Source organism: Pelodiscus sinensis, chromosome 27 (genome assembly GCF_049634645.1).
Source record: "Pelodiscus sinensis isolate JC-2024 chromosome 27, ASM4963464v1, whole genome shotgun sequence".
NCBI classification, from domain to species: domain Eukaryota; kingdom Metazoa; phylum Chordata; order Testudines; family Trionychidae; genus Pelodiscus; species Pelodiscus sinensis.
The window spans coordinates 8,461,288-8,485,833 of record NC_134737.1 but is presented as its reverse complement, the minus strand read 5'-3'; the positions used below and the strand labels follow the sequence as shown (position 1 = coordinate 8,485,833).

The 24,546-nt window shown below is 48.6% G+C and overlaps 1 protein-coding gene across 14 annotated transcripts in view; it reads left to right on the top strand.

Moving 5' to 3' along the window:
- Window positions 1-24,546, top strand: part of SOX13 (SRY-box transcription factor 13) — a 98,939-nt gene that overhangs the window by 31,497 nt on the left and 42,896 nt on the right. For 3 of the 14 annotated variants that reach the window (XM_075910096.1, XM_075910093.1, XM_075910097.1), the window contains one exon: window positions 17,518-17,589. The exons of 3 other annotated variants lie outside the window; for them this stretch is intronic. In XM_075910096.1, the coding sequence (XP_075766211.1) occupies window positions 17,525-17,589 (65 nt within the window). In that variant the 5' untranslated portion in view covers window positions 17,518-17,524. Of the gene's footprint in view, window positions 1-2,686; window positions 3,646-17,511; window positions 17,590-18,561; window positions 19,902-22,713; window positions 22,809-24,546 lie in introns of those variants that run through there. 8 more of the 14 variants (XM_075910104.1, XM_075910099.1, XM_075910100.1 and 5 more) reach the window with 7 other exon arrangements.

Here is a 24,546-nt window from a genome sequence, read left to right as displayed (position 1 = left end):
AACATGTCTAGTGCTGGTAAATGGGATTGGTTTAAAGACAACCCTGTGTGGACACAGAAAATTGTGCATGTTTGATTGTTTTTGTTTTCTGTTGTGAATGGAATGGAAATTATTTTTTTTGCAATTTCTCACAAACAAAAGTCTAGAAAAAATAGGCTTGGGTGAGTCAAAATGTTTCATTTAGATAAAATGTTTCATTACAATTTCAATGTTATGTATAATATATAAAAATGTGTGTGTGTATTCTCAGTGAAAAGTTCCACTCTGAAAAGGTTGAAACAGAATATTTTTGACATTAACTAAAAAGGTTTTTTTTCTTGATTTCTCCCCCATCCCCCATCTCAGAAATTGCATCAGCCACGACATATGTGTACAGTTTGCAGCATTGTGGAAGCTATGTTGGTTCCGCCGCATGTTTTGCTTTGGACAAATGGGTATTTTCCAGCAGAAAAAGGTCCTGTTGGAAAATTCCCAGCCAGCTCTACTTGACAGTTCTGGAGATAGAAATCCTCTAGCTAGAGAACAAGCAGCACAAGTGCAGCCTTTCCCCACCACTGGCCTCACCTGGACTTAGAGGAACCACCTCTAATTAGAGTCAGAGGGCAGTTCGGTCTGACTAGTGGAATTCTCCGTGCCTCAGTTTCTTCATCTATAAAATGGCATTGATGAAAACAATGGAGCCACTTGGGGGTGGTATATCCTGTGATGTGGATACCTGTGTGTTGCAAAGGAGGCCCATTTTGAAGTGGTCATCTTACCGTCTTCTGATGGTAACACAAGAGTGTTTTGCGAGGTGCCGCTCTAGGCTCTATGTTATAGACTAGATGATCACTGGGGTCTCTGTCTCTTTATCTGTGCACCCTTTCTGTCTGGCTAGGAGACAGAGCAGAAGTCTCTTTGTTTTCGTAACTCGCTCTAAATATACACTGTCTTTTAGCAGCAAGGCAATTTAGAGTGTTACTCTGGTTGATAATAGACTGGACAAAGGAACTAATTAGTCACTAGGGACCTGACATGACAGACTCAGAAAGATGGGCTGTTTCTGTGACTTTAACTAGACCAGGCATATTGCAAAGAAGTTGCGCTCTGCTTTTGGGACTCCTGGGCTACCTGAATTATAATCCCCAGGGAAAAGTGCTCCAGATTCTCACTAGCTTTTAAAGCCATCTCTGGGAATTGGAACATCCGCTGTGATGCTGGTGCAGAGGGAAAGAAAATGAAAGGCAGATGTGAGCACTGCTTTTGCAAGGTGGCAGGACGAACTCTCTGATGTCATAACAGGCAATTTAAAAATCGGGCATTGGGACCCGAGCCTGTTGACTCCCACATGGGGGAGCGTGGCATGAACAGCAACCCCAGCTGCCATGGGAAGTAGAGAGTCCCCTGAAGCCTCCCCCCCACTGGGTATTAACAGGACAAGACTGGGCGAAGTCCTACATCTTCAGTGTCCCGGATTCTAATACAGGTGGTACCTCTATAAAATGGGAGGCTCTCTGGTCTGGCAGGCTCACAGATGTTCTAGCATCAGAGAGTCCTGACATGCTGCGAGGCGGGGCAAGACTTGATGCAGGGGGTGGGTTGTTGGAGCCCTGCACATGGCTCAGCTAGGCTGGAGGCAGGGAGCTGGGAAGCCCAGTGTGCAACCCAGGTGGGCTGCTGAGGAAGCCTGGTGGCACGGCAAGGCAGGGGGTAGGGCTGGCAGCAGGGGGAGCCAGAAATGACCTCCTCTGGTCCAGCAAAATCCCTCATCTGGGGGATGTTGTTTTCAGAGACCTGTCACCAATGCTCCAGGGAGGTCCAACCTGTAGGAGCTTTTGGGTGCACAAGCAGTAAAATGACACCTTTCAGCCATCTCAGAGCGAGTAACATCCATTGTATGGATGAGGAGGAAACTGAGGCATAGAGAGGGGAACCATGACTTGTTCAAGGTCCTACACCCTTGAGAGGGTTTTTACACCAGGCTGGCCATCACGGTGCCTTTCCAGCAAGTCTGTGGCAGAAGAAAGACTAGCCACTGCATGCTGGATGCAGAAATGATGGGTTGAGGTTCATAGGCCCGTGTTATGCAGTCAAACTAGGTGATCGTAATAGTTCTTTCCAGCCTGAAAAGTTAGGGATCTGGGAACCTAGGTGTGCCGGTTCTGTGAGCCTCAGGACCAATTTCCAGGTGCGATGAACAGAGGTGAGTGACACTATCCCTGCCCATCGTGGCTAAAAGCATTTTATGGACCTGTCCTCCAAGACTGTATCTCACTCTTTCTTGAGCCCTGTTATAGACTTGGCCTTCACTTCTCCCCCTCAATCCCCTTCTCTCTCATCGCTGGTGTGTAAGATGGGGTGGTGGGGCTGTTTCTTAAAGGCTCTTCTCTGTTGCTCCTCTGATTCTACCATGCAACCAGGGTGTGAGGAGTGAACAGGGCTCTCCAGCTGTGTGCGTAGGGGCAGCAGCTGCATAGGCCACTTCTGACCCATGCCTTCCTGAAACTTCAGCCTATCCCAGGGTGGCCCTGGAGTGCTTGGAGATGGGCCTTGTTGGCCCTGAGCTCCTTGTGGGAGGCATACAAGCGAGGTGGGGTACTAGTCTAAACTAGTTTGAGAGCGGCTTATTATCCTACATCCCTGGGAGAGGGGTATGGCATGCTGAAAGATGATCCCTGGGAAGCCAGCAGGACTGCAGTCTGAGCAGGCAAGCCAGGTGGAGCGCCTGTCTCCTGGACAGAGACCCTGATTAAGAGCAGGGGCCAGCCCTCGCCACATGTAAGGCAGACTTGTAGGAGAAAAGCCAGGAGGGTTGAGACACTGCCAACCCCCAGGCAGGGTGAGCTCAGAGGAGGGGAGTGGACACCTCAGCACTTTGTTGTTTTCCGAGACCTGTCACCAATGCTCCCTCTCATCTTTTCCATCCATGTGCAGAATATTTTTTTACATGCACGGTGGCATGCGCGACAGTGCACCACCCGTGGAAACAAAAAATCGCCATGGTGGCTGCTCTGCTAATCAGGCTCCCAGCGGACACTGGCTGCCTGTAGCGCTGGAGGCCTTGGAGAGTAGTGTGAGTGTGACTAAGATCCCTTGGCCAAGCCCGTGCCTTGCTTTCCTGCCCCACGGTCCCAGGATGGGCTCCACTGGAAACCCAGCAGGAGCGCGGCCTAGGTGGGACTCCGGGGAGTGGCCGGCAGGCGTGGAGGAGGGCAGAGAGCTGGATGGCAGCACCTCCCTCTCCCAAGGGGGGACACCCGGGAGCAAGAGGGGGATCCCAGCCAGCTGGGTCACTGGTGACAGGCGCCAGGGGGAAGAGGGCGCCGGGCCAGGGTGGCGGGACGCCGGCTGGGCGTGGGGCCAGGGCTCCGGCTGCACTGGCTGAAGCGGGGGGAACCAGGGGCTGGCCGGAGCCTGCTTCGCTCTCCAGCCCCAGCCCGGTGCGTGGGCGGGGGGGAATCCCTGAGCCGCCCCTTCCCCTCCCTCCTCCGCGCTGGGGCAACTCCCCCCGGAGGGGAGGGGGCTGGCGCGGCACCCAGCCCTGCAGCCGCTGCGCTCCGCGCCGGCCGCAGCATCCCCGCTCGCCCGGCCCCGGGAGCGAGCCGGCTCCAGCCGCCGCCGCCAGCCCCGCAGGGGGGCAGCCCGAGGACGCAGCCCGGCAGAGCAGTAAGTGCCGCCCGCTCCCCAGCCCCTGGGACCCCCTGCCCCTTCCCTCCCCGCCCCGGGGTCGTGTAGGGACTTAGGCGGCTCGGGGCGCCCTGCCCCGCAGGCATAAGGACGGTTCTCCACCCCCCGTCTCTTGCCCGGCGTTTATTTCCTTGTGCCAAGCGTAACGCGAGTCCTCCCCGCTTCCCAAACCTGCCAGGGCTCCCCTGTCTCGGGGGGGGGGGGGGCACTTGCTTTGATTCAAACCTAAACCAGCCTTTTTTTTTTTAAAGAAGTTTCTCTCTTCCGCGAGTCCACTGGTTGCAAACTTGTATTTCCATAGCGTCCCCCAGCGTGTGGGGAGTTTTAGGACACAGATAGATCCTAGACTGGGGGAAGGGGAAGGGGAAGGATACAGTGTTTTAATGGTCCCTGCAAGGAAGGAGTTAACCCTGTATTCAGACCCTCCCCCCCCCGAACCAGACTGTCAGGTTTTCAGTTGCTTCTCACATTTTTCTGTTTAGCCTGGCCTTTCCTGCTCAGTAACTGGACATTATAAGGGCCTTGATTATTCCCAGGCCTGGCTGGATTTAGTAGGTTACTGACTTAATGGTGCAGGTCAGGTGTAAGGGATTCTGTGGGAGGGGTGAGTGCCTAGGGGAAAAGCTTGTGTGGGACTCTCCCTTTGGGAAAAGAAGCAGATACTTTCTTCACTTGCTAGTCTTGCCCATCTCTGCCCCTGGCAGCTTATTGATGACATTTATGGCTGCGCAGGGGCACCGTCTCGCCAGCCAGTCTGTGGCGCTCCATAATACAATGATTTCACTGTAAAATGGGCAGTAGGTTGGATGATACTCTCCATAGACACAGGAACCAGCAGAGGTCACCATGCATGTTGTAAAATAAAGAGGCCGACACATATTGGCTAAGATGGTAAATTACAAGATGAGCGGGGAGCTGGAATCTCAACTTGGAATGGAGCTATTTTTTTAAAAAATTATTTACAGTTCTAATCACCACTTATTTCTTCCCTTTACCTTCAGAAATGCCATGGTACATTCATATAGGTCATACTTCGCTTTCATTTACTACTGTTTGCTAACCCACTGCCTGTTTGGGGACTGCATGTATCAGAATCCCACCCCTATAGAAAGTGCAGCAGAGAGAGAGTGAACCATACATAGCTTGTAAATATCCTGGCTGGTCCTTTAACTTATTGTTTGGTGTTGGCTTTTTCCTATGTGTTTTCTTCCCGGTGATCGCATCCACTCAAATGATTGCACAAAGGAAATATTTATATGGTGTGTTTAGAGGCAAGAGAGTCACAGAATCCATGCCACACAACTTGACTGCTATGTGATGTACTCAGACGTTTGCCTTTGGAAATAGTTTTCTTTTCAGGGGGTGTGTGTGTTTTTAATAACAACAGTTCAATAATAGAGCTACCAACAAAGAGAATCTGTAGTACAATAAATGCTGAAGGGGTGTCACTTTTACTGGTACTGAAAAGCAAACAAACCCGGCAATTTTTATATTCTGACCTTCCTTTAGTGTGACTTGTCGCCAAGCCAGCATTTATGGCCAGGTTGAAAGTGAGTTTCAGTTCTTTAGTTAAACCATTCCAATCTCAGTTCGAGCCAAAAGACCCTGTGCCTTGGGCAGGGACTGCAAATGGAATCCTGACCCCGCCCCCCATTCAGTGGAACGTGGACATGCCCCATGCACACCCTTTATCCTTATTCCAGTCTTTCTATAACATGCCTTGCACAACTACTGGGGCTATACAAATAATACATAAATGGTGTCAGAGGTGAATTGCAATAGTCCACTGGGGTGAATTTCATGCACTTTTTGGAATAGTAGTTAGCTAGCAACTTAAAACAGACCTTTACTGACACCCCTCAGTTTTGGTGGTTAAAGGCACCAAATTTCACCTTGGCTAGCATATTTCATCTATACAGCATCCTCTAGGTGCTTTAGCATTAAATAGTTTAGGAAAAAAAGTTCAAATAATTAGCGGTAGGAGAGAGAAACGAACAGCTGTATTGCTAAGGGAGAGGTGAGTGATAGGTTTTCGTGTGAAATATGCAAACAATTAGAAAGCTGGCTTATTTCCACCTCAGCCTAATAGCTTCCAATATTTTATGCTAATCAGGGATGCCACCCAGGAAAAACTTGCTGACAGTAGTCACTTATTATTTAAGTGACATCTTTCAAGATACTTTAAGTACAGAAAACTTTGGATGATAGATTATAAAGCCAGAAGGGACAATTATATCATCTAGTCTGGCCTTATGTGGAATACAGGCCTCAGAATTTCATCCCGTGAAGCATGTATCAAGCTCAACTGCTGGTGTTTATGATTCATGCAATTTCTTTTTAGCTCATTTTAACTCAAACACGCTTGATCCTTTAAATCATCAACTTCGTTTTTTTAAGCACAAAAACCTGTGGACCAGTGAAGTCTGGAACATGTAAGGGTAATAAGGAAAGAGATGTTTCTGTATCATCTCGTGGCTTGTACAAAGATGTATTTTTTTTAACTGACACTGTTTGTGATGTAGGCTGGTTTAATCTCTGTATTAAATCTGTTATGAGTTGAGAATCCAGAATCATAACAGATCTGCCCGCTTCACTCTCCCTTGGGAATCCACTCTACTGCTCGATGTCAGGTGGATACTTTTTGTAAAGGGGTGGCAGTTGGGTTGAGGACTAGGAGGGATGCTCAGGAGGAGGTAGCTTTTGGGGCTGCTTTAGTCAATCTGTCGCTCAGCTTTTTCCTGGCAATTTTAAAATCTCCCTCTCTGAAACAAATATCCCAATAGTCTTCTAGGTTTATCCAGCCAAACATCTCTGTGATGCTTTCTCCTTTCTGTGCTTGCCACACTGAAGCTCCCAAATAACTCCCTTTTGGAAAGCAGCCTTGACAAGCAAAGTTTGTTCTAACCAGTCAGAGGGGAAATAGCTAGACTTTCAGTCACTCTGAATGAATGTCCATTATAGATGGATTTACATGCATGGCTCTGACCAGCGAGACATTAGGCAGCTAGTTAAACTGGAACTGGTTTTAAATGGTTCTGCGCTTGAGAGGTTTAATTGGTTCCTGGGGTACAGGAAAGGGCAATGCCGTGAGAGCAGAGTGCGTGGCGACGTAAGCCCAGTCAATCTCTTTCAATGGGTTTGTTTTTATGTTTGCTGTTTGTTCACGTGGCCCCTGGAGCGCCAGTCTGAACTCGCCCTTTTTGCACTTTGTCTGTGTGCTTCCTGGAATCAAGGCTGGCTAGGGCGAGCGATGGTCCCTCGTATTTAAAACAGTTCATGGGGAGGGGGTGACTCAGGGAGTTGGAAACGAGCCACAGGGATTTTTTTACTTCAAGGTCACAGGTTCAAGTCCAACCAGCCTGCTATCTGATGGCTGTGAACTGAGGTGGTGGGTCTTAGTTCAGTCCTCCGGCAATGATACCAACATCAGAGTTGGCTCCTTGGAGGCCCGAGCTGTTTGCAGTAAAGGGCACAGCGATGAGTGTAGCTTAACGTTTCGGACAGGTCCTGTCCTATTGCAACCTGGGTCCCTGCCAGCTCTTTCAATAGCTCCCTGCTGGCTTTTGCCGCCGCTCTTGCTGGAGCGGCGCACCGGGGCGCACCCGCTTGCTGTCACCGCTGGGCTGGCGTGTCAAGAGGGGAGTTCTCTGAACACAGTCGGTAGAACCGAAGGGCTGGAGCGTGGCGCACAGATCGGCGCCGCCGTCCCGCCTTTGCCAGCGCACGGCGGATGGAGGCTTGCTTTGTCGGCAGCACCTTCCTGTTTGTTCTAGGCCCTCGGGTTGTCAGCACTGAATGTCACTTTGGGGGTTGACTTGTTGGGTGTGTTTAATTGTGGACGTCTGCTGCTCTGACCCTGGAGACTGCGTGTCACAAAACGGTGCTGCCGGCAACATGCACACACTATTCTAGGTCTGCACCTTCTATCTCCACTTCCGCACGTGAACAAATACCCTTTTGGAGGGGGGAGGGGCATTTGCGGCTGCTTTTTTTGTTTTGTTTTTTTGTTTGTTACAAAAAGTGTGTTTAAGAAAACATTCAGAGATGAGCCTCAAAAGTGGGCGTCATTCTTTTGCCGAGCGCAGGCGGTGTGCCGAGCGCAGTGTCGAGCATGCAGGCGAGGCGTAAATTATTACCACCCCAACAGGGTAATAAATTGTCGCAATGCAGCCCCCATGCACCCGCATCCCCCCCTCCCTTTTGGAAGGAAATATGCTCTCTGCCGCACTCTGTAAAGCTGCCGTTGGCTTCAGTGAGAGCTGTGTGCAAGTATCTCCGGCCAAATTCTGCCCCACGCTCTCATGAGTTTCCAGTCACTGGACCCTTCTTAGGCGCGACGGAGAAGCTGTTGCATTTGGAGCACTGCTGTCGTAAACAGGAGGGAAGCTGGCACAGCCAGTGGCAGCCACTTTTGGAAAAATGTCTGGGATTTGGAAAGCCTCCCTCCGACTCCGCACTTAATCCACCTTCTCTAAGGCCATATGTCCCATGCTGGAACGGGTCCAGTCCTACACAATAGCCTTTGGTCTGAATGAGTTCTACCAGCTCTGGGATAAAGATGGGACTGGAAATGCCAGACAGAAGGCGGCTGCTGCTTTTTGCTCTGGCTTATGACAAAAGTGTCCTGGCCATTCGGGTGGGTCAGTTAAAAAAAAAAAAAAAAGTCGAAGGGATTTAAACATGCGCTTAGAGCAGGGGTAGGGAACCTGCGGCCCATGGGCCAGATGTGGCCTTCGGCTTGCCTGGATCCAGCCCCAAAGGCTCAGGGCTCCCTCCCAGCATTAGGGAGCCCATGCTGACGCTCCACCCCCCAACTTCCCCAACTGTCCCCCACACAGGGCTGGAGCACACAAAATTATCTAGCCCAGGCCCTAGGATTTCCAGATGGTTTCAACAAAAATACGGGACACGCTTGACATGACATCACAATCGACATTACATCTTATTTAGAAAATACCGGACATTGATATTTTCTCATTTCTATTTTCTCAATTTGCTTCCCGAACAGAAAGCTCAAATACTGGACTGTCCGGTGCAAAACCAGATACCTGGCAACCCTACCAGCCCCCCCAGGCTCTTGTGTGGGAGGGTCTTTCTCCTTCTCAGTCAGGGGTTTTGTTTGTTTGTTTTGCTTCTCACTTGTGTGCAGCCCCCATCAGATTTTCCTGTGGCTTAGTGGGTCCTGACCCAAAAAAGGTTCCCCACCCTGGCTTAGAGCTGAACGTGTGCTTAAGCTGTGCTTGGTTAAAGCCTGAAAACTCCCCTCCACCGTGTTGCAATCAATATCCCAAATGGAGCACGATGCTTTTGCAGTGGTCTTAGGTAAACCTCTCCCTGTCCCCAAGTAGAAAGCCATTTCTCTTCATCATTGGAACCCGGGGAAATGGTGTTCTTTTTCGTCCCCTCCGCTGAGTTGCCCTTTCCGTTCATGCGCCGATTTGCAGCCAGATCACTGAAGAATGCACATGGGGAGATGCATCTGAAATTCTGCCTCTCCATAATTTAATGCTCCATTACCATCTCCACCGGCTTTAGGCATGTGGCCATTATAAAAGATGCAGTCTAGTGCCTTTGGTGTCTGTGGCCCCTCCTCCTCGCCACACCTCCCAGGGTCCCTTATCGTAGAATTGAATGAGATAAAATTGCTTATAATTAGAGCAGCCTTTGAAAATTTGATGTGAAAATTTACTAGTCCAAGCCCAGAATCGACTGACCTGGGCTTTTGTGATGATTCAGCGGTGGTGGTAGTGGGGAAACCCTAATACTTTACTTCTCTGTTGGTAAAAGAGAAAGCCGCTGAACTGGGTTTTGCAAGAATGAATTAAGGAGATGGTGGGTAGTGTCGATTCTGAAAGTGGTTTCTGGGGGCTCGGATTATTCTCTCCCTTACCCATATGAAAATGCAGAGTGATTCCATGTGGTTAATGGTGCAACACTGGTAAAAGTGAGAGGCGATTTAGGATTGGAGGGTGGGGTTTTTTTGTTTGTTTGTTTTGTTTTTTAAAAGGTCTTCCAACCCCTGGGGTGAATCGAAACGTTTCAAGCAATGAACAAAATGGGTCACTCCCTTTTGTTCTTGCTGTGGCAGGTTTGGTTGGCTGCTGTTCCCTGAGGTTCGCTCCCCAAAATGTTGCAGCCCTGCGTTAATGTATGAAAGACAAGATTTGAAAGTGACTTGGCACAAAAGTCAGTCGAGTTAGTTTGGAGGGTGTGGTGGTCAGAATGCCAGTGGTCAGTCTGCCTTAGCCCTCTCCCTGGGGGGGGACGACTTTCATGACAACAAATCAAGTGTAGATGAGACTTTTCGAGCCACTTTATTGAACAGCTGGAGTGCCACCGCAGCCACATCTATTATTATTTAACGTTTCTGTTGCGGCAGCTCCTAGAGGCCAAGGAGCCAATAAGGCCGGGGACTTGCACTCCTGTTGTCTTGTGTAGATGTAGCCAGAAAAGTCTCCTTTGGAATGCTGCCTGTTCCCCGTGCTCTTCTTTCCAGCGCCTACGCTCTCCAAGGCAGATGCTGTGGTTTTGCTATATATGTATGTACTGCTCCTAGCGTAGTGATTCCTGACTGGGGCTTTTTGGTGCTCCTGAAGTACTGTACCACTAATGGTTAATAGCACATTTGGATTGGGCACATTTGGAAGCCTGGAATAATTCCCTCTAATTCTGTGGGGTTTTCTGTGAAGTTCTCAGTAGGGATGTAAAAATCCCATTTAATTAGTTAACTGGTTAAACATGAAGTTTAGCTGGTTAATTGATTACATGGGAATGGCTGGGGGGAGTGCGCCCTCCCCCTCTTCCCCCCCCCCCCGACACGGGCCGGGGCTGCTCCAGCCTGACTGCTTGTATGCGGCTGGAAGCAGCAGCCCTGAATGGGGTTCTGGCCCCTTGTGGGACTTCCGGATCTGCATGGGGTTGCCCTGCAGAGACCTGGCAGTGCTGGAGCCTGTGGCGGGCTACGGGCGGGAGGCGGCTCCCTGGGTACCAGTTAACGTCCCTCGTTCTCAGCGCGGTACATTACTCTTTGCTACATAAACGCTTTGGAACCCCCGTTAGTGCTGGGATGCAGAGAGGTAGCAGCCTGTGGATTACAGTGTAAGTAACCAGATGGACTTTGTCCTGGGCTGTGTGGCAGACATAAGCATGGCTGTACTGGGCCAGACCAAAGGTGCATCTATCCCAGTCTCCTGTCTTCAGACAGTGGCCAGTGCCAGGTGCCCCAGAGGGAATGAACAGCACAGGGAATCACGTGATCCACCTTGGTCACCCATTTCTGACACACAGAGGCTAGGAACACCATTTCTATCCATCCTGAGTAATAGCCATTGAGGGACCTAACCTCCATGAATTCATGCAGTTCTTTTTTGAACCCTGTTAAAGTCCTGGTCTTCACAATATCTTCTGGCAAGAAGTTCCACAGGTGGCCTGTGCTTTGTGGAATATCCTGGATCCCGTTCTTGCATCTCCTCCCATTCCATAAGCTATACACTGCTAATTGTGCACATCTGTGGTTGGGGGAGAGGGGGGAGAATTGAGCCCGAAAATCTCTCCATCTGCCCTGGGCTTTGGGTTCCTATTAAACATGATGACCTTGATAACAGCAAGCCCTGCTCCGCCAAAGAGGCTCCGGCACAGTGGCAGACATTGGCTCGAAATAGGAGCTGGTAGGATGTCTACCCTGGTGTAAGTGGGGTGTCTGGTGGACTAGTCGCACCCTCTCCCTCCCAGGAAACACAAGGGTAATCAGTGCTGGCCAGAGATGCTATTTACTTAACAGAATGGGACCAGCAAGGAGCTGTGGGATGAGCCAGCCCTAGGAAGGAAGAAACACCAGGGTTTGGGAGAGGGGAGATGGAAGATACCAAGAAGCGGAGGTGTGTGAGACTTAACAAAGAACTATGGGGGTGATAAATGGTCCGGGTGCAAATTAGTTAGGAACAAAAGAAATGGGTATGCGTGTGTGTGTGTTTGTTTTTCAGATGTTCTCAGCCTGATCTCCCTTTTCATCGCTAGATCTCACTGTGCTTTGCAAATGAGGTCAGCGTGATTATCTTATTGCAATAAAGATGCCGTTTGGTATTCTTGCAGAGGACAGAGTTTTGTTTTGAGATCCATTGGGCTGCAAGAATACTATAAAAGGGTCTTAATTTGATTATTTGATGGGGTTTTTAATCACCAGATTCTGGAGTCATGTGGTTTATGTGAGCCTCTCTGCTTTCATTTATGACATAGGTGATTTTCTAGCCATTGTGGGGAGAGGCTGGAAAACATGATCCCTCGAGTCTCAAAAACAAGAGGACAAATAAACAAAACCAGGATGTGTGTGGAGGGTGACGGTTAAGTCACACTCATTTGATTTTTGGATGGCCCCACTCATGGCTTTTGCACACTTGTGCCTTGCAACACAAGCTTTGTGTTGATCAGCGGAATTCACTGGAGCATGAAATCTCCCGCAGGACAGGTGGCCTTTGAAAGCTGCAAGGGCTGTATTCATTTTGGCAGGAAGGATTTTGGAAAACTGCCATGGCAGGTGAGGCTCTAGGGTGCAGGCGGTTTCTGCGGGCGCAGAGCGTTTTTCGTTGGCATGCTGCACTGGAATGCCAGAGTTTCTCTTTTGTTTAGAACAATAGCGGGCCCTGCTCTATTATTCTACATTGCTCTGATGGCAGGAACGAGAGATCCCTTGGTGGGAGAGGTTTGCACATGCGTGTGCCTTCAGGATTTATCCGTCTACCAATATAATTTGACCGATGTAGTTATTGGGCAGGTTGTTGATGGAGGACATGGACCTTTAATTAGACCCTTGGACAGCTTGGACCTTTAATTAGACCCTTTCGGATGCAGATCTCAATCAGCTTCATGCACAATTCAGTCTCAGCTTCCCCCTTCTAAATAACACTCCAATTTTATAGGGGTAAACCGAGGCATGGCGGAGGGCTGCAACTTGTCCAAACCTGCGCTAGAAGGTTTTGACAGGACGGGGACTAAAATCCAGGTCTCCTGAATGCTCGTCCTATGTCTTTAACCATGAGCCCATCCTTTCTTGCTTGTATATAAGCTCTGGAGGAGACACTGACAGAATGCTTCTTGCTGAATCGGGCAAGAATTCAGTGTCTTGTCCCTTGTAAAGTATTACAACCGCACTGCAGGCCCAGCAGGACCATAAACACACACTGGGCCATAAACCGTCATGTCTGCTGATCATCCTGAAAGCAGTGTGTGTGTCTGTCTGTCCCTGGGGGTATGCTGATTCCTCCCCTGTCCCCGGGCCAGAAAGGGGTGTGTTTTGGGACAGAGGAAACCCCCAGAGTGCTTGATTGGTGGGGACAACATGGCCTCTGATGGTGTGAAGCCATTAAAGGTTTACAGCCTCTTTGGCAACTAGAATTCCTTGAGCTAGGAGGGAGGGGAGAGCCTGCGGGGTTCTCCCCTACTTTTGATCTGCGGTGCTGGGGGAGAACCCCCGCCCCGTGTAAGAAAGTGCTCTATGGCTGCTGTGCTTTCCCTTTACAGCAAGGAAAGAGACCTGGATGCAGGTGTTGATTCTTCAGTCTATTGCAGACTCTGTGAGTAAGTGAAATGGACTTATCTTGGCGTTGGAAAAGGTTCACAAAAGCGCAACAAAAATGATGAGGGGTTTGGAATGGCCGCCATATGAAGAGAGATTAAAAAGACTGGGACTTTTCAGTTTTGGAAAGAGGAGACTAACTGGGGATGTGATAGATGACTGGTGTGGAGATAGCGAATAGGAAAAGTTATTTACTTTTTCCTATAACATAAGAACTAGGGGTCACCAAATGAAATTAATAAGTAGCAGATTTAAAATAAACAATGGGAAGTTTTTCCATGCAGTGTACAGGCCACCTGTGGAACTCCTTGCCAGAGCATGTTGTGAAGACTGGGACTTTAACAGGATTCAGAAAAGAGCTAGATAAATTCATGGAGGACAGGTCCATTGATGCTTAATAGTCAGGATGGGTAGGAATGGTGTCCCCAGCCTCTGTTTGTCAGAGGCTGGAAATGGATGAGAGGGGAAGGATCACTTGATGATTCCCTCTGGGGCATCTGGCATTGGTGGCTGTGGGAAGACAGAATATTGGGCTAGATGGACCTTTGGTCAGACCCAGTGTGGCCACTCTTCTGGATGTGTGGTGTGAGGTTGAAGCAGGAGTCTTGGGTTTTACAGACTTCTCTGCCCTGGAATGACAGACACCCCCCCATTAACTCCAGCAGGCTTTGGATCCGACCCTTGGGACCAGCGAAAGAAACACCAAGGACCCATGGTTGGGGCTCGATTTTCAGCTCAGTGCTACACTCCGTGGGCTGAGCACTCCTCATAACCCGGCTCTGGGGGAGCTTGCCAAGAGCCTCATTTTCCGTGGGAAGCCTGGTGGAAGCCACAGTGACTTAGGGGGCTGCCCCCTCCTGTGGGGCTCCCCTGGGACTGTGCCACACAGCTCACAGCGGGTGGCTTGGCAGCTGGGCAGCAGTATGGCTCTAGCGGCCAAGTGCAACTTTGTCAGGCGGGTGTTAAATGCCTTCGCTTGCTCCCAGCCTCCCTGCTCCGCCCCGGTTCCCTGCCCTCCCCCAGATAAACAACTGGTGTAAACATAGCTCTGTGTGAGTGTGTGTGTGTATGTGTGTAGCAACTGTGCCTGCCCTCAGACTCCGCTGGGCCAGTCCCCAGGCGGGTGTGCCAGGCCACGGCAGGTGGAGGCAAGGGCTGCCAAGGCTCTGGGCTCGGGAGAACATACTGCAGCACACGAGGGGATAAATAAGGACGCACCAGGAGAATGGGAACAGGTGCTTCAGGAGCGGGAGGGACACAAAGGGCCTCCTGTCTGTTGGCTAGAAGCGGAGAACAAAGCAACACTTCTCCCTGAGCCGGGGGAGCTGCGGGCAAGCCGCTTGCAAACAAGGTGGCGCGGCTGCTTTCTCACTGGAGTCTCCTTATCTTGATTCTTGAGCAGTAACCTCTTAGTGCGGGCCCTTTCCTCGGAACGCCTGGAGCCGTGGTCCAGCATGCTAGCCACTGGCCACGCGTGGCTATTTGGCCGGTTGAGTGTGGCTAGTTGGCTAGATTATTTACATTGTCAGAATAATGTGGCTGGTTCGTTCTAGCTGGAACTGTTAGAGTGGCTGCTGCTTCAGAACTGATTGGACACCAAGGTTCTGAAAGGAGATGGCTCAGCTTGAGCAGACAGATAAGGAGTAAGAGTCCGCTCCTCCGCCGGGACCGTTGCTGCAGCTCCATGGGAGAGGGCAGAACTGTGCAGACCGGCACGCACTGGCCGTCTGTTTGAAGGGTGAGATCTCAACCTGCCTGAAGCCAATGGCAAAACTCCCTACTGACTTCTCTGGGGCCCGTGTGTTCTTTAGCTCCTCTGAGGCTGCAGAGGGGACAGTCAAGTGTGAATCTGCAAGATGCATCCCTGGGAAAAAGCTCCTTAAAACCACAACACCTTTGGCTCTTTGTTACATGCTCAGATGTTGAGGTGACACCTTGGTGCTAACAAAAGCCCCTTCCCTTTCTTTCCCCATCTTCCCCAGGAGAGACAGCGTAAAAGAGCCCTGAATCCTGGATTCCCACTGGGTCCAATGCTTGCAGGTGATGGGCAGAGGGCAGGGGGCCTCGGTGGGAGTTTCCTCTGGAAACATGAAAGCAAATGCCATGAATACATTTAAAAATGAAGCAAGAAGGGGTGAGCTCTTAAAGGAAGTGGAATGCAGCATTGGTATCTTCTGGGTGCGGCTACTACTCATGCTTTTGTAAAGAGGAACTTTTCTGTGGTGGCTTTAGCAGGCCTGGAGGGGATGGGTGGCACGTTCTCCCCTCCTGGGGTGAGATGCTCTGTTTATAGCATCCCTGGATGGCTCCTTTGAAAGTATTGGCCAAGGAAGGCCAGACTAGGCTTCCAGCTCCCATCAAAATTCAGTTCCTTACTGCTCGGCCTTAGGGACAGTGTAGCCATGTTCTCAGTGTAGGACGGCTGCTTGCTCCGGTGTGGAAGGCTGTGGTCCGCTTGCGTAATTCTCCGGAGCTGCTGTCCGGCTCCTTCATGTGATGGTGGCGTGAAATGGTTGCTAAAAACAGGGATCTCCCACTGAATAGGACATTAACAGCAGCTGGCACAACTTGGCCGGCATTGTACACACCCATGGGAAGTGAGTGAACGACTGGCACGGGGAGGCAGGCTTTAGCTAGCTCCCCAGCCATGCCCCTTTTGTGTTGCCGTCGGGTCACCCAAGAGCTGGGTGGGCAGCGTGGCTACAGCCACTCCTGCAACTGAGCATCCAGCCCCAGCACTGGGCTGCACCATGGACATACCATGTCTCTTAGCCTGCCTGCCTCAGGTTCCGGGAGCAGACAGGAGGGAGCTTTCCCTGCCTAGGATGCCCGCCACCCATGCACACACCCATAAATAACAAAATCCCTGCCTCAAAGAGCTTCGGTCTTGGTGGCGATGTGGAAAGATGCGGGGGTGGGGACGGGTGGAAGCTAGGGTATCACGCAGGCCGGTAAGATGGCTGACAAGTTTGCAGAGGGTAGCACAGACTTGAGTTTGGTCCATGGCCATGTTCAAGTGAGGTTTGAATCTGAAGGGATTTGTTTGAGCGTTTGGGCCTAGGACTGGTGAAAGCTAGGTAGGGAGCAAGCCCAGCTCGTGAGCAAGGGCAGCTTCTGCGCAAGCCCCGCATGGTGTGAGACCCCCTTCCCCCCAATTTCCAGTCCTTTCACCAGCAAGAAAGTGGTTCCTCCAAGTAGAAAGAGTAACTGGGCATCTGAGAGTTCAGCTGGGTTCTTTCAGTCTCCGAAATCAGCCGTAGTGATTATGAGGGCGAAATACTCCCCACAGTTCTTCCTGCGACACCGCTACAACCTCAGAGTGGGCCCCCAGTGACACCGCCATAGTCACTATGTGTGATCGCCATGAAGCGAACTACCAGAAATGGCGTCATGGCGAGAAATGAAAGCAGGGTGTCGTGCTGCAATTGGAACTTAGGAACCCTCCAGCTTTTCCTGTTAGCTGCGGGGCAAGCAGGAACAATGCCTGGTGAAGAAGTATTTGTTGTTGTGTTGTCGCTTGCTCTGGCTCGCCACCGATCTGCTCTCTGGGGCGGTGCCGTATTTAAACACGTTTTTTTCCTGAGTACACACGTGCTGGAAGCCAGTGAGTCTGGGAACTCGTGCGATCCATGCCAGCGGCTCGCTGATGGCTGCATGTGGTTTGAAGGGATGTTCAGTCTAGATCCTACAGCACAGTGACCCACTAATACATTGGTGCCATGCTGAATTGAAGGGAAGAGGGCCAATCCCCGAGTGGCCTGACCCCCCACTTTTACCCCAGTGTGAATCCGGAGCAACTCCAGTGCGGCGAATGGATTGGCACTCCTAAGTGAGAGATAAGTTAGCGTTTTCAGCAGAAGTCTCCTGTATTGTTTAGCCAGGCCTGACTCTGCTTAGCATCTGAGATCTCAGAGGGGTCGAGCTGCTAACTTCCATTAGGCCGGGTGATAGTTTTGGCTGGATAAAGGGACGATAACAGACAACTCCAGGAGCTTGGAACCAATGCTGCAGCCTTCATTGTCTTGAGAAAAGTTAAAAGATTTTAACAGCAAATTGCCAGGCTGCTCCTGTCTCACCCACTAAAACCTGCTGTTGAAATGTCAGGCAGACACGGCGCCGCAGGGAGGTGGCATTATCCTCCAAACTGAATTTGTGCACAGCTGTCTCAGAATGGCGGCACTTTCTCCTTACAGCCACGGCCAAGGGTGAGCTGGGCTTTCAGTTTCCTGGTCTCCCTGTGTGTGGAGAAGCTGCCTAACGCTCCTCTTTTTGAGTTGCAGTTTGGGAATGTTTCCAGAGCCCTTTGCAAACCGGCGTCCGTCTGGGGACAGTAGGAGTCTGAGCGCTGTAAGGTAAGAACAGGTGGACGAACCAATGGCCCCAATTTTCAGACATAGCCCCTGGGTTTGGGTGCCCAGCTCGTGAAACCTGGGATCTGGTTTTCAGAGGGAAAATCTGGCTCAAGGTATAGGAAGCTGGGTACTCAACACATTGGCAGTGGGGGGAAGAGAGTAATGGTCTTCCTGTCTCATGAAATGGAAGCCGTGAAGTGTTAGGAGGAGGCTGATAAAGGGCGTTGCTGAGGTGCATTGTTTTATGGTTGTTCATCTGTTGCATTGATCACAAACTGACTTGGGGCTTGTCTACACTATGAAGAAGACCGACCATCTGGCATTCGATTTAGCAAGTCTAGTGTAGACCCCCAAAACGAATGCTGAGGGCAACCCCTGCTTGTGTCGTGAACTCCTCATTCTGTGGGGAGTAGGGGAAACCGACAGGAGCACGTGCTCCTGTCGGCCTCCTGCAGTGTAGACGCTGCGGCGGCTTGGCTTAAGGTAAGCCAAATCGAGCTACACGTTTTGCATAGCTGGATGGTGTTCCTTAAGCCGCGCTGCCTGGTGTAGTGTAGACCAGGCCTTTGTGTGGTCTCAGCTATCGGCTTGTGGGTTGAGGTTTGCAGACGTGTCAACCGGCCACTCGGTGTGTCTAAATTGCTCGCTGCTCTGTTGAAGAGTTGGGGGGGGGGGTGAGGAGGGTATGGTGCAGGACTGCAGAGGTGAAAGGGTGTGCCCTTGGGTTTAGGACGCTTGAACAGAAGTTGCCTGTGCTCCACACCTCACTTTTACCAGTCCTATGCCCAAAAGCCTCCACAAGGCAAGAACAACAGAGCCTGCTTTGGAAGGGAGCTCTTCCCTTGAATATGGCTGATTGTTATCAGTTGGTCATGTAAGTTGTAGATGTGTGTGTGGGGGGGGGGGGGGGGGGGCTGGCACTGCATTCTGTAACACCAGTTTTACTCCAGAGGGGAGAATCAAACCCACAGCCTTCTGTGGTAGGCACCGGAGCAAGGGTGACATGGGAGTGTTGACAGGGTCCCACAGTGCACGTGCCTCAGCAGAGCATATCCCACAAACCACAGCAGCGCAGGCTGCCTTTGTGCTGTGAGGACGGTGTTCTGCCAGCGAGGTGGTGCCAGCTCTTTGCAGCTGCTGAAATGGCGCTGGGTGTCAGGTGCGTCTCTCCTGAGGCCTCTCTCTGAGGTCCTCTGACGGCAGCAGCCAGGAAGGAGCAGGCTGTTTTAAAGTGGTTTACAAAGGGGATGTAGCGTCTGACACGGGCTAATGGGAGGAAATTTAGCAAAAGAACATTTGGGCTTGCCTATCCTAACAGTGAAATCTGTTACATGTATAACACCGTTTGTGTGAGCTGCATGCAGGGCCAGCTCCCAGCTGGCATTGTTCAAAGCAGAGTAGTCCCATTGACTTCAGGGGAGCTATATTGACTTGTGACCGTTATAGATCCGGTTCTGGGAACTTGGCAGCACATCTGGGAGGTAGGTGAGTGATATCCCCTTTGGGGAGATGAGTCTCAGAGAGGGGAAGTGACTTGCCCAGGGTCATTCAACAGATATGGGGCATTGCTCGGGCTAGAACCCAGAACGTTCTGTCTCCAAGTTTGCTTTGACCATTGGCCCACAATTGCTTTCAATGGGAAGTCTTCCAGGAGAAATGGTGGAAGGTTCTTTGCTTGAGACACTTCAAACCAAGACCAGACCCTAATAGCTTGGGAACCATCCCTGCTGTGGCTTTATGGACTGGGTGACTTGGTAAGTGATAATTTCTGCACTCCGATTCAGGTCATTTTAGAATGGAACTGAAATAGCCACAGTGGTTGGTTTATAGCTGTGCTGCAAACTTCACCTGATGTGGTGTCCCACACAGCTGACTTCTTGTAAAGTTTGCAAAAAAAAAAAAAAGGCAATTACAAATAGCTGCCCCTCTCTGTAGCTTTCTATCCTGCAAGGTGTGTGGGGAGAGATGACAATCAAACCGAGATTAGTCTCTTTCTTCCAGTGCCCAGGAGAGGAGAAAGGTCTGATGTCTCAACCTTGTTTCAGATAGGAAAGTATTGTTTATGAACCGCTCGAGTCAAACAAGAACCTCGGTTTGGAAATGCTGAGTCTGTGGATTTGCGCAAAAAAAAAAAATCAAGATTGTGCTTTTAGATAAATCCGAGGGCTGCTTTCGGGTGGGGGTACGGGAAACAGTTGACGAAAACAAGGGTCGGCAATAATAGCTTTCAATCTCCCATGCTGCGCCTTCGTCACTGTGTGTTTCATTGTTAGCAGCGATTCACCTTTCAGGCCCTTGCGGCAACGGGTTAGGTAAGTTGTTTTTTGTTTCTTGTGTGTTTTCCTTCTGGCGGCCCTGACCGACTTCATGGGCCGTGTAGGGTATTGTTTGGCATTTTTTACATTTCTTTCCTATAGATGATCATCCGGCTGTAAATTGACGATGCTTTCTGAGCGATAATGCCAGGTGAAAATGATGGCAGAATTTCAGCGGGAGGGAACATATAAGGAGGAAGAATTTTAAATAAATATTTTTGGGGCCACATCCCCAGCTTGCGGGAGCCGCGATAGCTCCCGTGACAGTTCTTCCAGGGAGGGAATGTCATATATTGTGAGTATGTAACCGTGGCGGATGTTCCAAGTGCTGCTGCAGGATAAGTATTTCGCAATAATTAGAACCAGGGAATTTTTTTTTCAATCTAACCATTTTTTGGACCCCAAAAAAGGAAATTTTTTTCCAGAGCCACCAAAATGGCATGGATTTAAAAAAAAATTCAACCGAGGAAAAAAGAAAACCAAAATAGCTGTGTCGATCTCTACGCATTTTCAGTTTTCTCTTTTCCTCTCCTCTCCTTTTTTCGTGTACCCTATGTTTTCCTGTGTTGCATTGAAGCTGGGAATGGGGTCAAGAGATGGACAGTAATGGAAACGTTTTTGGGTTTGAAAATTTAAGAATGCATTTGTTGTCCATTTAAAAAAAAAAGGGAAAATGTCAAACATTTTCACCCATCCTCTCCCCCCAAAAAACCCACCAAACCATTTTCCAAACAGGTTTAGTTATAATAATTGAATCAAAGGGAACTACAACCATTACACAAGCTAATAATCTGGCCCAAAGCTTTAAAAAGATGATGTGGATGTCAGTGAAAATTTTACAATGACATATAAATAGATTATTCCTCTATCCATTCACATTTTAGATGTGTATATTTTGCTTCAATTTTTAAACATTTTCTCTTTTTAGTAATCCCCCCCCTCCAATTTCCTTCTCTCTACTTCCCAAGATTTTTTAACTACTTTTGATCATAACCCACTTTTCTTTCTGTAACTTTTTCATCATGGGGATGGGGAGGAAAAAAACAGCAGTAGAGTTACATTCTCTGGTTAGTCTTTAGCATAGGCCTTGGCAATCCCTCTAGAATTCATGAGAGCCTCTTAGAGTTTTCAGTTGACTATTCCTTTTGGAAGGGCATACCTGAATTTGGTGGGTTCTTCCTCTTCCCCCTCAGAGATTTATGGTGTTTCTTCTAAATTACAGCTACTGCCGCATCCCTAAAAACTAATGCAATTTGTACTGAGTAGAGGTTAGCGTTACTGTTTTGTGAAAGGTGGCACTTATAAATAGCTAAAGGGTTACTAGACAGTTAATTGGAGTTATAAACATGTCACAGACATGGGTATTAAACACATGGCTATAAGCACATCAGTTGAAGGTCTAACAGATAGCTATTATGCATGGCTGTAAGTAACCCATTGACTTGTTGGACTGTAGCAACTTAATTATGATTTATCAAAATGTCCGTATTCATGTGCTAACATTGTATACATGCACTCTCTTAATATGAAGAGTTATCTCTTGCCATTGTGTAAAAAGAAGTTGTAAATGTTTCACGTAGCCCTCTCTTGGTAAAGAGTTTCTGCACAATCCCTATATCCCAAGTTATTGCTAGATCACTTTGGGCGGCATTGTCTTAAGTTCTTGTCCTGTTCGCAGACAAAAGAAACACGCTGTTTCTTGGGAGTATTACTCAGGGTTTTGACCAGTTTTAAAGGATTTCAGTGGTGGAGCTTTATTACTTCCCTTATGAGATCATTCCACAGTTGAATAAATCTTCATTTCTGACGTAAAGCCTAAATTTTTCTCCTCTTAAAACTAGTCCATCACTTAGACCCCGTTACGGTTGCCAGGTGTCCCGTTTTGAACTGGACAGTCCAGTATTTGAGCTTTCTGTTCGGGAAACAAATTGAGAAAATAGAAATGAGAAAATAGAAATGTCCGATATTTTTCTAAATAAGATGTCATGTAGATTGTGATGTAATGTCAAGTGTGTCAGGTATTTTTGTTAAAACTATCTGGCAACCTTAGACCCAGTAAAGGAAAGTCTGGGTCCCACGCTTGAAACCAGTGAAGCTGCAATGGTTTACACCTGTTGAGGGATCTGGCCTGCTTGTGGATTTGCTTGAATTCTTCAGGCAGATTTTGTGAAAACCTTGTATAAGTATGAGACCAAAAATTGCTCGCTTTTGGTTTGTTGTTTTATGGCTCTTTGGTACAAAGCCATTCTTGGCTACACAGTGAAGTTAGTGCAAAAGAGCTAAGATGTGAATTTAAAGCCCAATAGATATTCACCAACCCCCAGATGGATAATTATATTTGGTGCTGAGGTCTCGATTACACAGGACACCTAGGAAAATTAATCAGAATTAAACAGAGATGTGAATTCAAAGTGGATTCATTAATCTGCATTAAACCCCTCTGTGGATACATGGATTCTGCACTAAAGTGACCTTAATTCAGTTTAGCTTAATTCATTTTTAAATGAATTAAATGTTCTTTGGGGTCCCTGTGTAAACAATCTCTTATTCAAAGCAGGTGCTTCAGTCTTTCTATAGAATTGTAGTTTCTGTATTGTCAACCCTGAACATTCAAAAATTGAGTGTGACTTAAATATCAAGAAATTTTTAAAAAGATAGTATAGGATGGGCGCTTTTTATTTGCCTTTTGGTTTTTTTCAGCCTTTAGATCATACTTGTGTTTTCTAGCTTTTCTCTGCAATGACAAAGGCTAGAACCTTAAAAAAAAATGGAAAGCTGAGATTCTTATGCAATGCCTTGATTCCAGCAGCTGGGGAAAAACACTGAAAATCGCAAGACGTGTGATAAAATTGGACGAGTTGGCAACAGTGCTTGAGTCACTAGATCCGAGTTCTGGATCCAAATGTAAGTGACATTCACATGCTTCACTTTACAATCAAAGGTACCTTGGCCGTGCACGGACGGTAAAATAGTCACACATGCTGTGTGAAGAGCTGATTTTTATTGAAGTGAAAATTTGCGTGGGGGGGTTGGCTTTGAATAGAACTGTGATCGTTTCCACCACATTGGATCCCAATACGTCATCCTGCTGAATGCACGTGGATTCTGGTTTGTGTAGGCTAGCAATCTTCCCCATTTAGGCTCTGGTCATGGAACATGCTGAGGGTGAAATTGCAGCCCCATTGAAATCGGTGACAAAACTTCCGTACTTGCTGGGTGCCTCTCCATTGCCACTGGAAGTAGTTTCACTCTGCAGAAGGCCCTAAGAAATGGGCTGATTGAAAATGGCAGATATATCCCTGGAAAAAACATGGGAGGCAACGGAAATGTTTTTATTTTGTTGGAAATTATTTTTGATAATTTTTTTTGCTTTGTTTTAGCTTTCACTTGTTTGGGTTTCTCTCCCCTTCTCAGTGGGGAAGAAAGGAGGGGAGGAAAGTTGCACAGAATGAAATGTAACACCCCCTTTTCAAGCCAAAACAGAACAAAAAATATCCAAATTGACTTGTTGGTTGAAAATCGGGGAGCAATGCTTTTATGAAAATGTTTTATTTCCTTCAAAAATTTTCAACAAAACAATTCCCCCCTCCCATTATTTTCCATAACACTGAAAAATTCTTTTTTTTTTTTTTTCAATGCAATCTTCTCAGCAATAGCAGTGGCTTTCCTGAGGTGAAAGCGGGTAGCTGGCATAGGAAGGAAAAATGCTATTGGTCATTCTCAGTTTTCCTTAACCCTAGATTGTAGAATTTGTGTCCTAAAAAAGAACCTTAAATGCCCTCAAAAAGATGATGCATGCCAGCAGGTTACCAAGAGAAGTTGTGGAGTTGCTGTCATTGGAGGTTTTTTAGGAATAGGTTAGACAAAGATAGGAATGGTCTAGGGCAGGGGAAAAGAACCTTTTTCGGATTGGGGGCCACTGACCCACAGAAAAATCAGTCAGGGGCTGCAAGTGAGAAACAAAAGAAAAAAAAACACCTCACTGACATGGCCTGCAACTGAGAAGCAGAAAGACACTCCCCTACTTTCCCCTCACACACCAGAGCCTAGGGTGGCCTGGGCTAGTAGATTTTGTGAGGGGAAAAGTCTCCAGGCAGTGCTTGGAGCAGCAGAGTCTGTGGATTCAGCTCTGGCTTGCCTGATTCCGGCCCATGAGGCTCAGGGCTCCTGCTCCAATGGGGAGCAGGCGCTCCTGTCTTGCGGAGGAAGGAGTGTGGGGCTGGAGCGCCAGCGTGGGCTCCCCAATAATGAGGGGAAGCCCTAAGCCTTGGGGGCTGGATCTGGCCCCAGGGCCATAGGTTCCCCACTTGTGGTTAGAGTGTACTTACTCCTGTCTCAACATGGGGGGAAGGAGTATGTGACCTCTTGAGGTCTCTTCCAACTCTGCATTTCTGTGATTACAATTTTGCACCCTCCTTTTTATTTACTATTTTCTTTGTATTTTTTTAAAGTATTTTCTTTTTATTTAAGAAGGAATGGATTCAATGTCACATCAATGGTATTTTCTGCAAAACAAAAAAATCCCGCCCAAAATATTTTGCAGAATTTCTCAGCAAAATTAACAAACCTGAAATTGTTGTTTCAAATGGAAAATTTCCCTTTTGACTCAAATTCCTTTTGTCCTCTTCTCCTTCTCCCCCCG